The sequence below is a fragment of the Chiloscyllium punctatum genome, chromosome 8 (genome assembly GCF_047496795.1).
Source record: "Chiloscyllium punctatum isolate Juve2018m chromosome 8, sChiPun1.3, whole genome shotgun sequence".
Classification (NCBI taxonomy): domain Eukaryota; kingdom Metazoa; phylum Chordata; class Chondrichthyes; order Orectolobiformes; family Hemiscylliidae; genus Chiloscyllium; species Chiloscyllium punctatum.
In genome coordinates this window covers 62,692,935-62,712,887 of record NC_092746.1, presented here as the reverse complement: position 1 = coordinate 62,712,887, position 19,953 = coordinate 62,692,935, and the positions used below count along the sequence as shown (strand labels likewise).

Below are 19,953 nucleotides of genomic sequence, written 5' to 3'. Positions count from 1 at the left end.
TGCCTGGGAGGTAAATGTAACCAGTTATGAACTAATTAGTTAATTCCATTCAAATGTAAAGAAGAATGCTAAGCGCTCTTGTGGTACAGTCATAGTGTACCTACCAGGTTCAGGTTAAAAGACTGATATACAGTCGATAAATTCTTGATCAGTAGGAGAATGAAGGGTTATGAAGAATGGGTGGAAAAAGGCACATGAGGAATGTTGGATCAGCGGTGATCCTATTGACTGGTGTAGCAGGTTTGAGGGGCCAAACAGCCTACTGTTCTTATTGCTTATGATCTTATTACTTATGTCCACTCAGTGAGAAGTGTTGTGGAAAAGTGATTGAGGATTGGTCATATAAGTGTGATTTGGAGATGCCGGTGTTAGACTGGGGTGTACAAAGTTAAAAATCACACAACACCAAGTTATGGTCCAACAGGGTTATTTGGATGCATTAGCTTTCGGAAAGCTGCTCCTTCATGAAGTGTTTGTGGAGTACACAATTGTAAGACACAGAATTTATAGCAAAAGTTTACAGTGTGATGTAACTGAAATTATATATTGAAAAATACCTTGATTGTTTGTTAAGTCTCTCATCTGTTAGAATGACCATGTTAGTTTCACTTCTTTCATATGCAAATCACAAAACCTTTTTAAAAAGTTACATTCTCAAGTGACACCATTGGTGTCAGCGCAGATAATGTATTGGAGGTATTAGCATTCTCGTGTGCTGCTGTCTGTGTCATAATGTTTAGATGATTCTAATCTAAAATATGAATTAACAGATTCTTACATGGATTAATGCAGTTTTTGAGCAAAGTACAATGTAACTCTGCAAGTACAAATTCACCCCACAAACTTATATGTTTGTGTGTGTGTGGGGCGGGGGGGAGAGGTGGGAGGGGTTGCAAGTGTCTGTGAGAGAGTGTATATGTGTGTGGGCGTAAAGGGGTATAAGTCTGTGAAAAGGTGTGCACGTATCTGTGGTGTGTGTATAGTGCAATGGGGTCACCTGTAGTATGACATGATACCAAGATCCCGGTTGAAGCCAGGACCAAACTGAGCTGTCAGCCTCTGCTCGGCCACTTTTCGCTGCTGCCTGTCTGCCTTGGAGGATGGTCTCCCAAAGATCCGAGGACGAATGTCCCAGACTGCTGATGTGTTCTCCACCTGGAAGGGAATGTTGATTGTTGTGTGGTGCCCATTCATCCATTGCTGTAGCCTCTGCTTGGTTTCACTAATGTACCATGCCTCAGGGCATCCTTGCCTGCAGTGTAGAAGATAAACAACGTTGGCTGAATTGCATGAGTACCTGAGTCACATGACACCTCCCACCACGCATGTACTTTGTACTTTGTTCAAAAACTGCATTAGATTAGTATCAGTATAAACATTATGGCAGTTAAACATCCAAGGGTTTCAACTTATCGAAAAGACAGGGAGGTGGGCAGAGGGGGCGGGGTTGCCTTGTTAGTTAAGAACAAAATTAAATCTATGGCACTGAATGACATAGCGTCAGATGATGTGGAGTCTGTGTGGGTGGAATTGAGGAACTACAAAGGCAAAAAAACCACAGTGGGAGTTATGTACAGACCTCCTAACAGTGGTCAGGACCAGGGGCGCAGCATGTACCGGGAAATATAGAAGGTATGTCAGAAAGGCAAGGTCACGGTGATCATGGGAGACTTCAATATGCAGGTGGACTGGGTAAATAATGTTGCCAGTGGCTCCAAAGAAAGGGAATCCATGGAAAGTTTACAGGATGGCTTTTTGGAATAGCTTGTCATGGAGCCCACAAGGGAGCAGGCTATTCTGGACCTCGTGCTATGTAATGAATGACTTTATAAAAAATCTTAAAGTAACGGAACACTTAGGAAGCAGCGATCATAATATGGTAGAGTTCAGTCTTCAGTTTGAAAGAGAGAAGGCAAAATCGGATGTAATGGTGTTACAGTTAAATAAAGGTAATTATGAGGGCATGGGAGAGGAACTGACAAAAATAGACTGGAAGCAAAGCCTAGCGGGGAAGACAGTAAAGCAAAAATGGCAGGAGTCTGTGAGTATAATTGAGGACACTGTACAGAGGTTCATCCCCAAGAAAAGAAAGATTATCCGGGGAGGGATTAGACAGCCATGGCTGAAAAAGGAAGTCAGGAAATCTATCAAAGAAAAAGAGAGATCCTATAAAGTGGCCAAGAGCACTGGGAAATCAGAAGATTGGGAAGGCTACAAAAACAAACAGAGGATAACAAAGAGAGAAATAAGGAAGGAGAGGATCAAATATGAAGGTAGGCTAGCTAGTAATATTAGAAATGATAGTAAAAGTTTCTTTCAATACATAAGAAACAAGTGATAGGCAAAAGTAGACATTGGGCCACTTCAAACGGATGCTGGAAGCCTAGTGATGGGAGATAAGGAAATAGCAGGAGAACTTAATAAGTACTTTGCATCAGTCTTCACAGTGGAAAACATGAGTAATATCCCAACAATTAAAGGGAGTCAGGGAGTTGAGTTGAGTATGGTTGCCATTACAAAAGAGAAAGTGCTAGAAAAGCTAAAAGGTCTTAAAATTGATAAATCTCCTGGCCCCAATGGGCTACATCCTAGAGTTCTGAGGGAGGTGGCTGAGGAAATAGCAGAGGCGTTGGTTGAGATCTTTTAAAAGTCACTGGAGTCAGGGAAAATCCCAGATGATTGGAAGATCGCTGTTGTAACACCCCCCCTCCCCCCCCCCCCCGTTCAAGAAAGGATCAAGACAAAAGATGGAAAATTATAGGCCAATTAGCCTAACCTCGGTTGTTGGTAAAATTCTAGAATCCATCATTAAGGATGAGGTTTCTAAATTCTTAGAAGAGCAGGATCTGATTAGAACAAGTCAACATAGATTTACTAAGGGGAGGTCATGCCTGACAAACCTGTTGGAATTCTTTGAAGAGGTGACAAGTAGGTTAGACTAGGGAAACCCAGTGGATGTGGTCTACCGAGACTTCCAAAAGGCCTTTGATAATGTGCCACATGGGAGGCTGCTGAGCAAGGTGAGGGCCCATGGTGTTTGAGGTGAGCTACTGGGATGAATTGAGGATTGGCTGTCTGACAGAGGATTGGCTGTCTGACAGAAGGCAGAGAGTTGGGATAAAAGGTTCTTTTTCGGAATGGCAGCCGGTGACAAGCGGTGTCCCGCAGGGTTCAGTGTTGGGGCCGCAGCTGTTCACATTATATATTAATGACCTGGATGAAGGGACTGGGGGCATTCTAGCGAAGTTTGCCAATGATACAAAGTTAGGTGGACAGGCAGGTAGTACTGAGGAAGTGGGGAAGCTGCAGAAGGATCTAGACAGTTTGGAAGAGTGGCCCAGGAAATGGCTGATGGAATTCAATGTGAGCAAATGCGAGGTCTTGCACTTTGGCAAAAAGAATACAAGCATGGACTACTTTCTAAACAGTGAGAAAATTCGTAAAGCTAAAGTACAAAGGGATCTGGGAGTGCTCGTTGAGGATTCTCTAAAGGTAAACATGCAGGTTGAGTCCATGATTAAGTAAGCAAATGCAATGTTGTCATTTATCTCAAGAGGGTTGGAATATAAAAGCACCGTTGTGCTACTGAAACTTTATAAAGCTCTGGTTAGGTCCTATTTGGAGCACTGTGTCCAGTTTTGGTCCCCACACCTCAGGAAGGACATACTGGCACTGGAGTGTGTCCAGCGGAGATTCACACGGATGATCCCTGGAATCGTAAGTCTAACATATGAGGAACGGCTGAGGATCCTGGGATTGTATTCATTGGAGTTTAGAAGATTAATGGGAGATCTAATAGAAACTTACAAGATAATACATGGCTTGGAGAGGGTGGTCGCTAGGAAATTGTTTCCGTTAGGCGAGGAGACTAGGACCCGTAGACACAGCCTTAGAATTAGAGGGGGTAAATTCAAAATAGAAATGCGGAGACATTTCTTCAGCCAGAGAGTGGTAGGCCTGTGAAATTCATTGCCGCAGAGTGCAGTGGAGACTGGGATGCTAAATGTCTTCAAGGCAGAGATTGATAAATTCTTGATGTCACAAGGAATTAAGGGCTACAGGGAGAATGCGGGTAAGTGGAGTTGAAATGCCCATCAGCCATGATTGAATGGCGGAGTGGACTCAATGGGCCGAATGGCCTTACATCCAATCCTATGTCTTATGGTCTTATGGTCTTATGGCACAGAGAGCAGCACACAGGGGTGCTAACACCTTCAATACATTATCTGGGCTGACACCAATTGTTAAAGTTCACTTGAGAATGTAACTTTTTAAAAAAAGTTTTGTGATTTACATATGAAAGAAGTGAAACTAACATGGTCATTCTAACAGATGAAAGACTCAACAAACAATCAAGATATTTTTCAATGTATAATTTCAGTTACATTACACTGTAAACTTCTGTTTTAAATTCCGAGTCTTACAATCGTATACTCCACAACTACCTGATGCAAGAGCAGTGCTTCGAAAGCTAGTGCTTCCAATTAAACCTGTTGGACGATAACCTGGTGTCATATTAGTGTGAAAGAGACAGAAGAAAGGAAGGATTTTTTTTAAACTAAAGGTTAATAGAGTTAATCAGTTATCAGATTGCTTTATAAAAAGAAATGTTTGAAAAACTGTTGCTTGTTCTCAAACAGAGCATCTTGTGATATAATTTATTGTGAAAGCAAAGAAATAATTATGTTCTAATCTGACTTTGTTTTCCAAGATGGGATGGAATATTGTTTAAAGATTGAATAAAAATGCAACATATAATTGATTGTAAGGGAAGATGACTGTGGGACTCTTATGGTGCAGAGATATAGTCCCTACCCCTGGATTGGGACGCCAGGGTTCCAGTCCCACTGCTTCAGATGTTGTGCAACAACATCTCTCAACACGAAAAGTATATTAAATGAAAAATTATAGAAAGGAAGAGATATAGGGGTCATGAATCCTGGTTTCAAGTCTCCCCTGCCCTGAACACGTGTTACAACATATTTGAACAGATTAATTTTAGTAATTATATATAAAGGACAGAATGGAGGGTCTTGGAATGCAGTGCCTAGCTCTAAGCATGGACACCCAGTTTCAAGTGAAGTGTCATAACATATCTGGACAGGTTGATTTAAAAAAAAGAAACATATACATAAAGGCCTTAAGGACACGTCGTGGCGCAGTTGTAGTTTCTCTCCCTCTGAGCCAGGAGACCTAAATTCACATTCTATCTGCTCCAAAGGTGTGTAATAACATCTATGAGCAAGATGGTTTGAAAATACCTGCATATAAAGGAGAGTCAACCAAGATTTAGTATGGCTTCGTGGTTGGTATTGTTTGAAGTAAAACTCTTAAGTCGTAAGTGAATTTGGACTCCATCCAAATGCACTTAATTTACAGTTAATAGCAAAATGGGTAGAACTTTACAGAATGTTGACAGGCTGGCCACTGATTAAACGAGATAGAATCTCACATGGGATCAGCTGAATTCCATTCATTTGTGAGACTTTGGATTTCTGTTGTCACCAAAACTGCATAATTTTATCATCAGGTAGACACAGGTTTGCCTCTGCACACTGAAATTGTTGATCACAAGACCTTTTTTAAAAAAAAATGATTCTTTCTCTTCCTGACAGCCATTTCAGTTTTCTTTTTACTTGTTCTTATATAGTACAGGTCCGATGCAATTATCAAACCAAGGAACTGAATACTTGTCATAGATGTCAGCCTGGTACCTGAACAGATTGAAAGTGATGTGCAACAGCACAGTTCATATTTCTCAACAGAGTTCTTGATTTAGTGTTCTCAGTGCTGAAACTGTCTGCCTACTGTCCAATCGAATGGCTCAGTCATTGTTTCTCTTTTAGCTTGAGAGGTAACTCATTTGATATCATCAGCAAAGACGATATCATTTTTGACGACATCTTTCTCAATAATTATGAACTTGAGTAAGGGAACAGATTAAGCCTACCTCAGGGCTATATCTTGCAATGCAATTGAGAATGCTCATTTATCATAATCCACCATCATTTATTTGCTGAGAAAATTGTGCAGTCTGTTCACCAGTTCAGATAGTAACAACATTGTGCTAGCTCAATTCCAAACCTATTTTAGGACAATAAATAATCTGAAAAGTTGTTTAAGGGTTAACTATTTCCTGAGGTGGTTTATCCCATGTCTAACCATAGAGAGTCATAGAGTCACAGAGTCATAGAGTCTGACATCACAGAGACAGGCCCTTTGGCCCAAACTGGTCCAGTCCAACTAAAACATCCATCGGTATTAACTCCATTTCCCTCCACTTGGCCCATATTCTTCTGAAACCTCTCCGTCCATGCATTTGTCCAAATGCCTTTTTAAATGTTGTTAATTTACCTGCCTCAACTACTTCCACTGGCAGCTCATTCCATATGCGTACCACCCTCTGTGTAAAAAAAAGTTGCCCCTCAGGTTCCCTTTTATTCTTTCCACTGTAACCTGAAACTGATGCCCTCTTGTCCTCAACCCTGGGAAAAGATTGAGTGCATTCACCCTATCCATGCCTCTTATGATCTGATACACCCCTTTCAGGACCCCTTTCAGTCTCCGACGCTTTAAAGAAAAAAGTCCTAGCTTGTCCAACCTCTCCCTATAACTCAGACCCTTGAGTCCTGGCAACATCCTTGTAAATTTCTTCTGCACTCTTTCCAGGTTAATAACATCCTTCCTATAGCAAGGTGACCAAAACTGAACACAATACTCCAAATGCAGCCTTACTAATGTCCTGCACAACTGCAACATAACTTCCCAACTTCTATACTCAATGCCCTGACTGATGAAGGCCAGTGTGCCAAAAGCCTTCTTCATAGCCCTGTCTACCTGGGACTCCACTTTCACAGAACTATGAATCTGAACTCCAAAATCCCTCTGTTCCCCTACATTTGTTAAGGCCTGACCATTCACCATGAAACTCCTACCTTGATTTGACTTTCCAAAGTGCAAGACCTCACACTTATCTATGTTAAACTGCATTTGCCATTTCTCGGCCCGCTTCCCCAGCTGATCAAGTTCCTTTTGCAATTTCTGATAACCTTCCTCACTCTCCACAATACCACCTATTTTAGTGTCATCTGCAAACTTACTAATCATGCCTTGTGCATTCTTATCCAAATCGTTGAGATAGATAACAAACAGTAATGTGTTGATAGTGTGTTGCTGGAAAAGCACATCAGGTCAGGCAGCATCCGGCCCAAAACATTGACTCTCCTGCTCCTTGGATGCTCCCTGACCTGCTGTGCTTTTCCAGCAACACACTCTTAACTATGATCTCCAGCATCTGCACACCTCACTGTCTCCAACAACAGTAACGGGCCCAGCACTAACCCCTGTGGCACTCCACTAATTACAGGCCTCCAGTCTGACAAGCATCCTTCCATTACTCCTCTCTGCTTCTGACAATCAAGCCTGTGTTGTATCCAATTTGCCAGCTCCCCCAGGATTCTATGCCATCTAGCCTTTCAGAGCAGCCAACCATGTGGTACCTTATCAAAGGCCTTACTGAGATCCAAATAGATTACATGTACCGCCCTGCTCTTGTCAACCTTCCTGGTCACTTCATCAGAGAACTCTAACAAAGTTGTGAACATGATCTCCCACTCACAAAGCCATGCTGACTACTCCTAATCAAACTCTGTCTTTCCAAATGCATGTATATCTTATCCTTCAGAATCTTCTCAAGGACCCTACGCAGCACAGATGTTAAGCTTACTGGTCTATAGTTCCCAGGTATTTCTTTGCAGCTCTTCTTGAACAATGGCACAACGTTCACTACCTCTACACTTTCAGGACCTCACCGTAGCTAACGATAATGGAAAAATATGTGCCAGGGACCCAGCAATTTCTTCTCTCACCTCTTGCAGGATTCTTGGAAATATCTGGTCAGTACTCGGAGATTAATCTACCTTCATATATTCTAATACATCCAACACCTCATCCACTGTGATATGGACTGTCCCCAAGATATCACCACTAATTTCCCCAAGTTCCCAAGTCTTCATGTCTTTCTTCATTGGAAACACAGGAGAAATATTCATTGAGGATCTCACCTATCCCCTGCAGTTCTACACATACGTGTCCACTTGAGTTCTTGAGGAGCCCTGTTCTCTCTCTGGTTATTCTTTTTCCTTTAATACACTTAAAGAACCATTGCAATTGTGAGCAGAATTCAGTGGTTAAATGAGTATTCTTGGCTGTCCTTTGTTTCAGTCACAAAAAGAGGAATAATTACTTTAACTTCATCATGATCTGTATTTTTCTCTCGATATCAATACGCTATTGTGCACTGTTGTCAGACCAGAGGAAGTAAAGTGCAAGCATTTATTTTAAGATGTCACCAGGTATCATGAAGACAAAATACCACAGCCACCAAGTCATGTGCAACATGCAAACTTCTTTCATGCTCAAAATTGTAAGTTGTTTTCTCCATCATGGTAGTTGACAAAACCAACTCAGATCAACTTTAAGCTGCTTGGACTAACAAGGTGGTTCAGAAATGAATGCAGTTATTCACTGTGGAAATAACATTGTTTATGTCAGAAAGAAGGGGAGGATGGACATCCTCCAAATGTGTTTTTTTTTAATATAGCTGCAATCTCTTTGTGAATCTGTGCCTGTGTGTGTGCTGCCCATGTAGAAATGGAGAAAGCAATATGGTGTAAACCTATGCAACTTACTAGTTTTGGCAGATGTTTAGAGCTCCAAAATGTAGATCATAGAATCATACAGATTTACAGCATGGAACCAGACCCTTTGGTCCAATTCGTCCATGCCGACCAGATATCCCAACCCAATCTAGTCCCACCTGCCAGCACTCGGCCCATATCCCTCCAAACCCTTCCTATTCATATACCCATCCAAATGCCTTTTAAATGTTGCAATAGTATTAGCCTCCACCACTTCCTCTGGCAATACATTCCACACACGCACCATGCTCTGCGTGAAAAAGTTGGCCCTTAGATCTCTTTTATATCTTACCCCTCTCACCCTAAACCTATGCCCTCCAGTTCTGGTCTCCCCTAACCCTGGAAAAATGCCTTGTCTATTTACCATAGCCATGCCCCTCATGATTATATAAACCTCAATAAGGTCACCCATCAGCCTCCAATGCTCCAGGGAAAACAGCCACAGCCAGTTCAACCTCTCCGGATAGCTCACATCCTCCAACCCTGGCAACATACTTGTTAATCCTTTCTGAACCCTTTCAAATTTTACAACATCCTTTCCATAGGAGACCAGAATTGCACGCAATATTCCAAAAGTGACTGAACCAATGTCCTGTACAACTACACAATGACCTCCCAACTCCTGTACTCAATACTCTGACCAATAAAGGAAAGCATACCAAATGCCTTCTTCACTATTCAATCTACCTGCGACTCTACTTTCAAGGAGATTTGAACCAACACTCCAATGTCTCTTTATTCAGCAACACTGCCTAGGACCTTAACATTAAGGTCATATTACAGAGGAGGAAGTGCTGGATGTCTTGAAACGGGTAAAGATGGATAAATCCCCAGGACCTAATCAGGTTTACCCAAGAACTCTGTGGGAAGCTCGAGAAGTGATTGTTGGGCCTCTTGCTGAGATATTTGTATCATCGATAGTCACAGGTAAGGTGTTGGAAGACTGGAGGTTGGCTAACGTGGTGCCATTCTTTAAGAAAGGTAGTAGGGACAAGCCAGGAAACTATAGACCAGTGAGTCTGATGTCAGTGGTGGGCAAGCTGTTGGAGGGAATCCTGAGGGACAGGATGTACATGTATGTGGAAAGGCAAGGACTGATTAGGGATAGTCAACATGGCTTTGTGTGTGGGAAATCATGTCTCACAAACTTGATTGAGTTTTCTCAGGAAGTAAAAAAGAGGATTGATGAGGGCAGAGTGGTAGATGTGATCTATATGGAATTCAGTAAGGTGTTCGACAAGATTCCCAGGGGATACTGATTAGCAAGGTTCAAGAACTAGCCATTTGGATACAGAACTGGCTCAAAGTTAGAAGACAGAAGGTGGTGGTGGAGGGTTGCTTTTCAGACTGGAGGCCTGTGACCAGTGGAGTGCCACAAAGATCGGTGCTGGGTCCTCTACTTTTTGTCATTTACATAAATGATTTGGATGCGAGCATAAGAGGTATAGTTAGTAAGTTTGCAGATGACACCAAGATTGGAGGTGTAGTGGACAGCAAAGAAGGTTACCTCAGATTACAACAGGATCTGGACCAGATGGGCCAATGAGCTGAGAAGTGGCAGATGGAGTTTAATTCGGATAAATGCGAGGTGCTACATTTTGGAAAAGCAAATCTTAGCAGGACTTATACACTTAATGGTAAGGTCCTAGCGAGTGTTGCAGAACAAAGAGACCTTGGAGTACAGGTTCATCGCTCCTTGAAAATGGAGTCACAGGTAGATAGGCTAGTGAAGAAGGCATTTGGTATGCTTTCTTTTATTGGTACAGGAGTTGGGAGGTCATGTTGTGGCTGTAAGGAACATTGGTTAGGCCACCGTTGATACATTGCGTACGATTATGGTCTCCTTCCTATTGGAAAGATGTTGTGAAACTTGAGAGGGTTCAGAAAAAATTTACAAGGATGTTGCCAGGGTTGGAGGATTTGAGCTATGGGGAGAGGCTGAAAAGGCTGGGGCTGTTTTCCCTGGAGCGTCGGAGGCTGAGGGGTGACCTTATAGAGGTTTACAAAATTATGAGAGACATGGATAGGGTAAATAGGCAGAGTCTTTTCCCTGGAGTAGGGGAGAGAATTACAGAATCTGACAATGTTTTGTGTGGTGATTTCTCCTGCTCCTCCTCAGTTCAGTTTGTGATGTCAACAAGGAGTATCCTGAGTGTTGTAAAAATATCATAGGCTCTGACAGGCCACCAGGTACATTGTATCTCTTAGTTTTGGGAGCTGTAGTTTCAGTCCCCTTTCTGAATAATATCAGAGGATGATGGAGACAGGAAAAAGCAAGCTGCTACGGGAAGGAGGAGAAGGAAGAAGAGGATATTTGCAAAAGACTATACTTGTATTTGACTCCTATCAGGTCTACTTCAAACTGTCCAAAGTTTTCCAATCCCTCGGTCTTTGCCTCAGCTGAAGTTCAATCTTTGATTATTCCAAACCTAAAAGCAAGCTAATGTCTTTCAATGATTTCCATATCCTGCCTCCACTGCCCACCAAATCAACTTCCATTAACATTTAGAAGGCCTTCTTTGACACATACTTATCGAAACGTATGGTCTGGAAAGACTGACCCAGTTAATTTCTAAAGCTCTCCACAAAAACAAACAACTCTCAGATATCACTCATTCAAAATCCAAACTTTACATAAAAACGTATATACCTGTTCATCAAAAAAAGCAATGTAAGGTAGACTGAGACTGGCAGTGAAAGTAAGTAAGTGTGGAGATGGAAAGCTAAGAGTGTGAGTTGCATGTGAGTATGTCAGTGCAGGAGTATCTTCCTGTGTTCATGTTGACCTTGCAAAAGGTGTCTGGTACCTCCAAAGTAAAATAGTGTAGGCCTGAAGGAGTGTGTGACTTGATCTGAGGACTGCGATATTGAAGCGTTGAGGCTGGTGTTTTGTTGATGCCAACTTGCATTAAAAAAACTAGGATGAAGGTGGCCTTATCGAACAAAGTTTCTTGTCCAGAGGCAGTTGAATGAATGCTGTAACATGTATTCAGCAAGCTGCAGTTGCCAAGTTATTGCTCTGTCATGAATTTGGACTGTCTTATTTCCTGATGGAGAAATTTTGAAGAGGTATGTCGGCAAATTGGCATTTGATTGAGATGTAAATGTATGGAAATAAGGCAGCTGCCAGTCCAAGGGTAAGATTCTTATGTTACAATGTAAGGATCAGGGGAAAAATCAGAAAGTAAATCTCAACATCAAGAAGCTGACTTCTTTTTTTCATTTTCATATAATTTTATCTATCAAGCAAATCATTAAAATTAAACTAAATGTTTGGTTACATTTTCCGAAGTCACTAGGTGGCATGGTGCCTCAATGGTTAGCACTGCTGCCTCATAGTGCCAGGGGTCCAGGTTCAATTTCAGCCTCGGGTGACTGTGTGAAGTTTACACGTTCTCCGACTGTCTGCATGGGTTTCCACCAGGTGCTCTGGTTTCCTCCCACAATCCAGAGATGTGCAGATGAGGCCATGCTAAATTACCCATGGTATCCAGGGATATTTAGAGTAATAGAGTCTGGGTGGGTTACTCTTAGGAGGGTCGGCATAGACTTGTTGGGCCAAATGGCCTGTTTCCATACTATAGAGATTCTATGCTTCTATACAAGTTTAAAGTGTTAATCCTTGTGTTTAAAGCAAAGCGTATGTCCTCACCTCACCAATTTCTGTAACCTACTTCAAAGCTTTTCATTACTCCTGCATCCATCTCCATTATTTTGCTGCTGTCCCTGTTTTCAGCTCTGTAGGCCTCATTTTATGGAATCTCTCATTAAATCTCTCCACCTTCCTCTTTCTTTCAAGATCCGTTTTTAAAACCCAATTCTTTGAACATGGGTTCGTTCATTCTTCCTATTATTCCATTTGTCTTGGCATCTATTTTCGTGTTGTTAAACTTCTGTGCTCTCTGACATTTCCTTGACAAAAGGAACTGTAAAATATTATTTTAGGACCGCTGTAAACAAAGATAAGCAAGTGGTTATTACTGATTATGTGTTTGTGAGAGAGAATAAAGTAGTGTTCTGTAGAAAAGTATAATACTAGGTTCAAGATGGGATCAGTAAGTATTGAAAGATGTCTTTTAAATATCTTTATCAATGCAAGGAATACTGAACATAAAGGATTAATATTTAAAGGATATGTAGCCAGCAATTTTAATAACATTTTCAGCACAAGAGAATGTGGCTGCAAGCAGAAGTCTGATTGGATAAAGTTGTCTAGGAGTTGAATGTTTTGCAAAAATAGAGAATGTTTTGCTATGCAGGAAAAAAGTTTCTTCATGGTGGAGTAGTGATAGAATAACCACATAAGACTGGAAATAACAAGATGAGGGTAGATGGCAGAAGCAATCTGTAAATTAATTAATGAAAAGGGCAGCAAAATAAAAGTTGGCAATTGATATTGACTGCTGTCTGAAGATGAAAAGGTAAATAGTGAATTGTTCAGTCAAATAACGGTGCCTGCAGGGAATTTCAATGTGATAATCATGGGAAATTATAATATTTTTGGGTCAAAATAGATAGACTAGGTAACTGAACAAGAAGGATGGAAGTTAAAGCAATTCACAGAGGTAATAAGTAACTGATTGTTAATGCATATTAAGCAGTTTGGATTTATAGTTCAGTAGTCTGCCAGAAATGATTAGTAATCAGGTGTGGGTGGACCTTTGGGTCTCACACTCACTGCATGGTTAGATTTGATATGCAAATGAGGACTAAGGCCAAATAAGCCAGATGAGCTAGTGCGGGAAGTGCAACTAAAATTGAGAAGTGTTCTAGTTTGGATAAAAGACAGAGCAAAGCTAGAAAGTGGAATTAAGAAAAACTGACATTCTATTGGCACTCAGGGTTGTGAAAATATCTGTCAGAGAAAGCAATTTAATAGATAGGTTATGTCACTACATGTTCTATACCTAGTATTCTTCTGATGTAAAAAAACACAAACAAAAACAACATATTAGGCACTGTGTAAAAGTTATTCCAACTTATAACTGATAACTTTATTGTATGTATCATGGTCATGCAATGATACAGACCCTTTTGCTTTGGAAATTATGGGCAAACTTTTTCCAGCTCCATGGTGGTCTCCTCAAAGATAATGGCTGTCAATTTTGGACAAGAGAAGAGACCAGTATTGGAATGGTGCCCTGATGCATGCCTGCCTCTGGGGATGTTTTTCACAGTTGACATAAAAGCAGATCAGCTGTCTATTGCATTTGAAGGCTGCCAGTTGGATTTGGGAGGATCCCATATTACACTTCTAGGGGCCCACTATAGATGAAAGATTGATACACCCAAAGATCTTTGGTTGCCTATCTAATTGCTTTACGAAAGTGATGGGACACCTGAATATGCTGTGGTAATGGTGGTAATATAATACAATTGTTGAAAATATATTAACCAGTGCAGTGAAAGATTGGCAATTGCTGCTTAAATGGATGATCAGAGACACGATAATTTTACTGTTATACCCCTGTGTGAGACATGTTATTAGATGCTGGAACATGATCTTTGATGTATTTTGGTCAGTCACAGGACCTAGGCTATAGTGTTTCCATAGCTCTTTTAAAGATAGCTTTCTGAATTGCTGAAGTGCATCATGTAAATGGTACACATCACTGACTCTGTCATTGGTAAAGCCACTGAATATTTAAGATAATGGATAGGTTGCTGAGCAAATGGGCTGCTCTGTCCTGCTGATGTTCTTGAGTGCTGTTAGAGTTCATTTATCCATGTAGCTTCTGACCATTTTCTAATGTATCATGTGGCGATGGAGTCCAATCCTCACGCTGCCACAATGAATCAGATGTGTGTGCCAGTATAACTGAATTTAATAATTGTTGAATTGGTTAATTGTTCATAGGGACATATGATTTTGGAACAGGAGTAGACCACCTGTCCTTCAAACCTGTTCCACCATTCAATAAAATTATGGCTGATCTGATTTTGTACATTTCTGCTTATTCCTCTTATTGCCTACATCAGGCATAATGGAATGAATTCCAGGCTGATAGCCTTCTTGTTTGACCACATGATGAACTCACATTCTGTGGTTCTCAAATCCTGGAATCAGACTTGAAACGAGAACATTTAAACTATAAGTAGGGTCAGCATCCAAGTTCCTTCCATCTGACATGTTATGTGCCTAGAAAAACAATATGGTTTGCTAGTGCATATTCAACCCTGAAATTCAGGCAAATGGTACTTGCTTTTTCCCCTTTAAATTAATATGCGATTAATGATCAATAACCTAATCATTGATCCTCAGTTTAGGTTCCACCAGGGCCACTCAACTCCTGACCATATTGCAGCCTTGGTCCAAACATGAACAAAAGAGCTGCAAAAGTACCCATTCCAAATGGCCTGTAGTGGTTCATAAAGGTGACTCATCTCTGCTTTTTCAAGGCAATTATGAATTGCCACAAGTTCAGGCCTTTTAAGCCACAACATATGCATGAAATAATTAAAAACAAATGATCGGATGTTATTGATTTCAAAATTTGTGCCGGTTTCTCCATCCTCAAAACCTTTTGTATATTCAGTGAAGTATCATTGTCACCATGATGACTACAAGCTGTATTAAATAAGATTCAGCTGGATCAAGCCTTTAACTAATTGTGAGGTGTGAATCTCTAGAACTTGTCAATTTACTTGAATCTACAACAAACTAAAACAGAAATTGCTGGAGAGACTCCGCAGGTCCGGCAGCATCTATGAAGAGAAAACAGTTTCGAAGCCAATGATACTTCTTCAGACTAATTTACTTTACACTAACAGCATCCCATTGCTAGCCTCGTAGTTATTTTGAATAACTGCAGTCTGGCAAGACTGCTGCAGAGCAAAAAGACTTCTCAACCCTTCATGCGGAAGAGGAAGGGGATAATGCCCTCACAGCAACCAAATCAGACAAAGCAGTTTATGGGGATATACCACAATTTCTGAAGTATTTCTGATGACAAAGAAAAAAATGGCTAGCAAGGCTGTTAGTTAACATCCTCAGCACATCCATCATTCCAAATATTTAGCACCAATCGAAGATAGTGTCCATTGTCAACCAAGGGGCATCCTCTTAATAATCTCTGCAACTACTATATCATTGCATTGCTGTGAATAACATACAAGGTCCTGAAAACCTTGTAAGTAAACTGAACCTCATCTTAGAAGAAGCAATGGCTCCACAACAGGCAAGGACTTTCAGTGGTTTTGGTAATTCTAGGTTGTGATTACTCCCTACAATTCCTAACACTGACCTTCACGCAACTGGTTTCCTGAAAGCCTCAAAGATTGGAATCAACTTTGTAGATTTATCTTGTGCTTATGGCACAACATGATGCACAGGCATGCTGCTGAAATATTTGAAAATCATCTGCTGTGTGAAAACCATAGTAATTGATTCCATCATCAGGAACTGACAGTTCCATGTGAATCTTCGAGGTCAAACCAACCACCCATGCATAATGAACAATGAGCTCCCACAGAGATCTGTCCTCAAATTGCTACTCTTCAACCAGCGATCTGCCTTCCACAAAATCAATGCTTTTTCCATGTGCTGATGACTTTCCAGGTAAAAAAGTTTCTGAACATGGAGGAGAAAACTCACAAATAATCTATGTTCTCCAGAATTCTGCTTTAGAAAATTGATACCTTGCTTAAACACTGCCAAGAGAGACATTTCAACTTTCCTCTAGTACAATTTGAAGGCCACAGAAGAAAGTTGTGTTGAGTTCTGCATCCTGTTATTTCACCATGACCCAACACCAAAATATCTTGGCATCCCTCTTGTCCATTCAGTGACCTACCAGCAACAGTTTGCAAACGCCAGAGGAAAGTTAATTCAAGGGTAAATCCCAGTCATAAACTGGTGGTATCACTTACAACAAGATGGCTACATATTGCTTCACTTGGTTTGATCTACTCAACCAGGTTCAGGAGATTGCACACGGACATAGCAAATACTTAACAACTTCAAGCAATATTCTGAAATATCATCACCTACAAACAACTAACAAAATACTTGCATTGAAACAGGACCTCAAAACAAAACATACTTTCATCTGAAATCATGTAGCCCCTGCTGGAATACATTCCAAACGCAACAAATTCACAACAGTCCGAAATCCTGATGGCTGCTGGTTGACTGCAAACATCAACCCAAACTGGTAACTACTCCCAGTGGTGAAATTTCTCAGATTTCAACATCCCTTGGAAAGTCTAGACAACCATTGACCATTTGAATTCAATTCAATTCGCTTTATTGTCACCTGTACTCAAATGAGTACAGTGAAAAGTTTATAAGTCACTACATCGTGACAACTTGGTTACAACAAGTACCTAGCTGCAATCCTTAGTTACAGAAAAGAAAAATGAAGAAAAACAAGTTAGATTAAAACGATGCACGCATAACCATAGGTCAGAATAGTCCGGGGAAGATGTGGCCACTTGCTTACAAATAGAACATGAAGAATGGCTTGAATTATGACAATTGCCATCCAGAGTAGGTCATTCCCTGTAGGCCTCACAAAGTGAATGTCTGGCATTAGACGTCTATTCTGGGTGCATTAATCATTATTACTGTTAGTTGAAACCATTGAATAGCTTGTTAAGCGCAACTTCAAACACTAGTTTTATATTTTCTGTACCTAGCTAAGCATTATTTTACCAAATGCCCTCTAATTGAGTTTTTTGTTTGCCAACTCTTATATCTGAAGGTTAAAGAGAGAGACTCTCATACTGAACATTTGACTGAGGCTTAGATGTCCCATTGCTTCACTATTCAATTATGAGGGTATACCTTCAATGAACTCTGACACGTATTTTTAAGTTGAAGTGTGCAGAAAATTTCTAGCTAGTGGGCACCAAAAATACCCTCATTAAGCAAGATCTGGCCCAGAAAGGGAAAAGATATCTGCTGCCACCTTCAGAAAGAAAATTTAGACAATCATCATTATTTTCTAAAGTACATTAAAGTCCTGTGTCCTAATTTTTAACATCATGTTATTATCCTAAAGTTAGAAGTAGGGATGTCCACTGATGATTGATGTTCAGCATCATTTCCAACACCTCAGATACTGAACCAATCCATATCCATGTGTAGCTAGATCTGGATAATATCCAGGTTGGTCTGAAAAGTGCTAAGTAACATCCATACCTCCCAAATGCCAGACATCACCATCTCCAATGAGAAAGAATCTGACCATCGCCCATTGCAATTCAGTTGCATCACCATTACTAAATCCCCCATTATCAACAGTCTGGGAGTTACCTTTGACCAATAATTAAACTGGCTGTGCTATATGAATATTGGGATCATGGAACTCCCTCTTTAACAACATTGTGGGTGTACCTCAAGCAAACATTTTGCAGTTGTTCAAAAAGGTATCTCATCACAACCTTCTCAAAGGCAAAAGAGATGGGCTCTCAACGCTGGCCAATCAGTGAGGCCACATGCCATAAATAGATAAAAAATCCTCCTCATGAGCAGTAACTATAAATCCGGCAACAACTGGCTTTCTGTGACAAGAAATGTATCGATAAAATATTTAGGTTACATTGGTGGGCGGCACGGTGGCACAGTGGTTAGCACTGCTGCTTCACAGCGCTGGAGACCCGGGTTCAATTCCCGCGTCAGGCGACTGACTGTGTGGAGTTTGCATGTTCTCCCCATGTCTGCGTGGGCCTCGTGTCTGCGTAGGTTTCCTCCAGGTGCTCTGGTTTCCTCCCACAGCACCAAAGATGTGCAGGTCAGGTGAATTGGCCATGCTAAATTGCCCGTAATGTGAGGTAAGCGGTAAGGGTGGGTTGTGCTTCGGCGGGCCGGTGTGGACTTGTTGGGCCGAAGGGCCTGTTTCCACACTGTAATGTAATGTAATTGGTCTATTTAATATTGTACGTAGTATGTACAATATGCTACTTGATGTTATTTGTGGTAGATTTAAGGTGGATGTGTGCTTTTGTTTTTGTGTTGATTTCTGTTCCAGAAATAATCTTGATGCATGGGCATTTACATCTCCATCTTTTTCTTCCCTCCCATTGCACAGGTGCTGGTGGCTGGTCCCCTCTGGATTCTGATCATTATCAATGGTTGCAAATAGACTTTGGAAACAGAAAACAGGTCACGGCTGTCGCAACACAAGGCAGGTACAGCAGCTCAGACTGGGTGACACAGTACAGACTACTTTATAGTGATAAAGGGCGGAACTGGAAACCTTACCACCAGGATGGCAACATCTGGGTATGTACTACCTACAGTTAATTCTTTGTATCGAGAGTATCATGACAGGTCCAACTTAATACTCTATAATTTAGCCTGATATTTTTCTCCATGCTATACTTTTAACAAAATGTTGTATTATTGTGGAGGGTAGTTATAACAAGGCACAGCAGCATCTGAGAGAGAACTGGATTTCTTTTAAGCATGAAGCATGGGTCCCAAAAGCAAGAGTTTCATTTTGCAGACCAGAAGTAGCTTTCAGATTCTGATTAATGTCCATGCAAAGGAGTTGATGGCAGACTCTGATGCAGTGAAAACAGAGGGACGTTTCCGGGCAAAGGGTCAGGCTATTTATTTTATATGACTGTGTGAGGGCTGCTGCAACAGGAATTGTTTGGCTATAACTAATAAATAAGAAATCAGGATCATCCTAGGGAGGGAAATAACAATAAAGATAAATTACCCTATTAGCCTAAAGTATCATGATGAAATATTTACAATTTCATACTTTAAGAAAATCAATTTGAAATATCACCATCTGTTTCTTACGCAACGTGTCTTTCTGTAGAGTTAGTCTTTGCCTTCTTCCTATAATGTATCTTCATATCCAGGTAGCAGAGAAACCTTTTACAGAACTGTTAGCATGGTTTTTATTTTTTCTTAAGCTTTGCAAAGATTATAACTGTACCATCAGATTTCAAATTGATTAAATGGTACACCCTCCCACCGAGGCATCACATAATATCGAACAATCAGCATATAAAAATAAAGAAAGAAAAACACTGACTACATCTATTCATTCAGCTCATGTTAGATACTGTCAGGATGTTGGTTAGTTCCTTAAGAATATGCATTTACTAATAAATATATTTTCTCTATAGCCACACAAAGAGTAATTCCATAATTTACGTGCTCTTTCATCTGTCAGCTTAGAAAGATGGTTCTATATCTTATAATGAATTAAGCCAAATATTTAAATTTAAAGTTTAGTTGTTGTAGGAATAATTTATCAAATATTGGTTTGCAGTTATATATGGCTATGTATAATTT

General features: G+C 40.6%; 1 protein-coding gene across 1 annotated transcript in view; it reads left to right on the top strand.

Moving 5' to 3' along the window:
- LOC140480594 (contactin-associated protein-like 2) overlaps positions 1-19,953 on the top strand; it is a 2,042,618-nt gene that overhangs the window by 646,314 nt on the left and 1,376,351 nt on the right. The window contains exon 3 of the mRNA XM_072575654.1: positions 18,731-18,924. Coding sequence (XP_072431755.1) covers positions 18,731-18,924 — 194 coding nt within the window. The remainder of the gene's footprint in view (positions 1-18,730; positions 18,925-19,953) is intronic.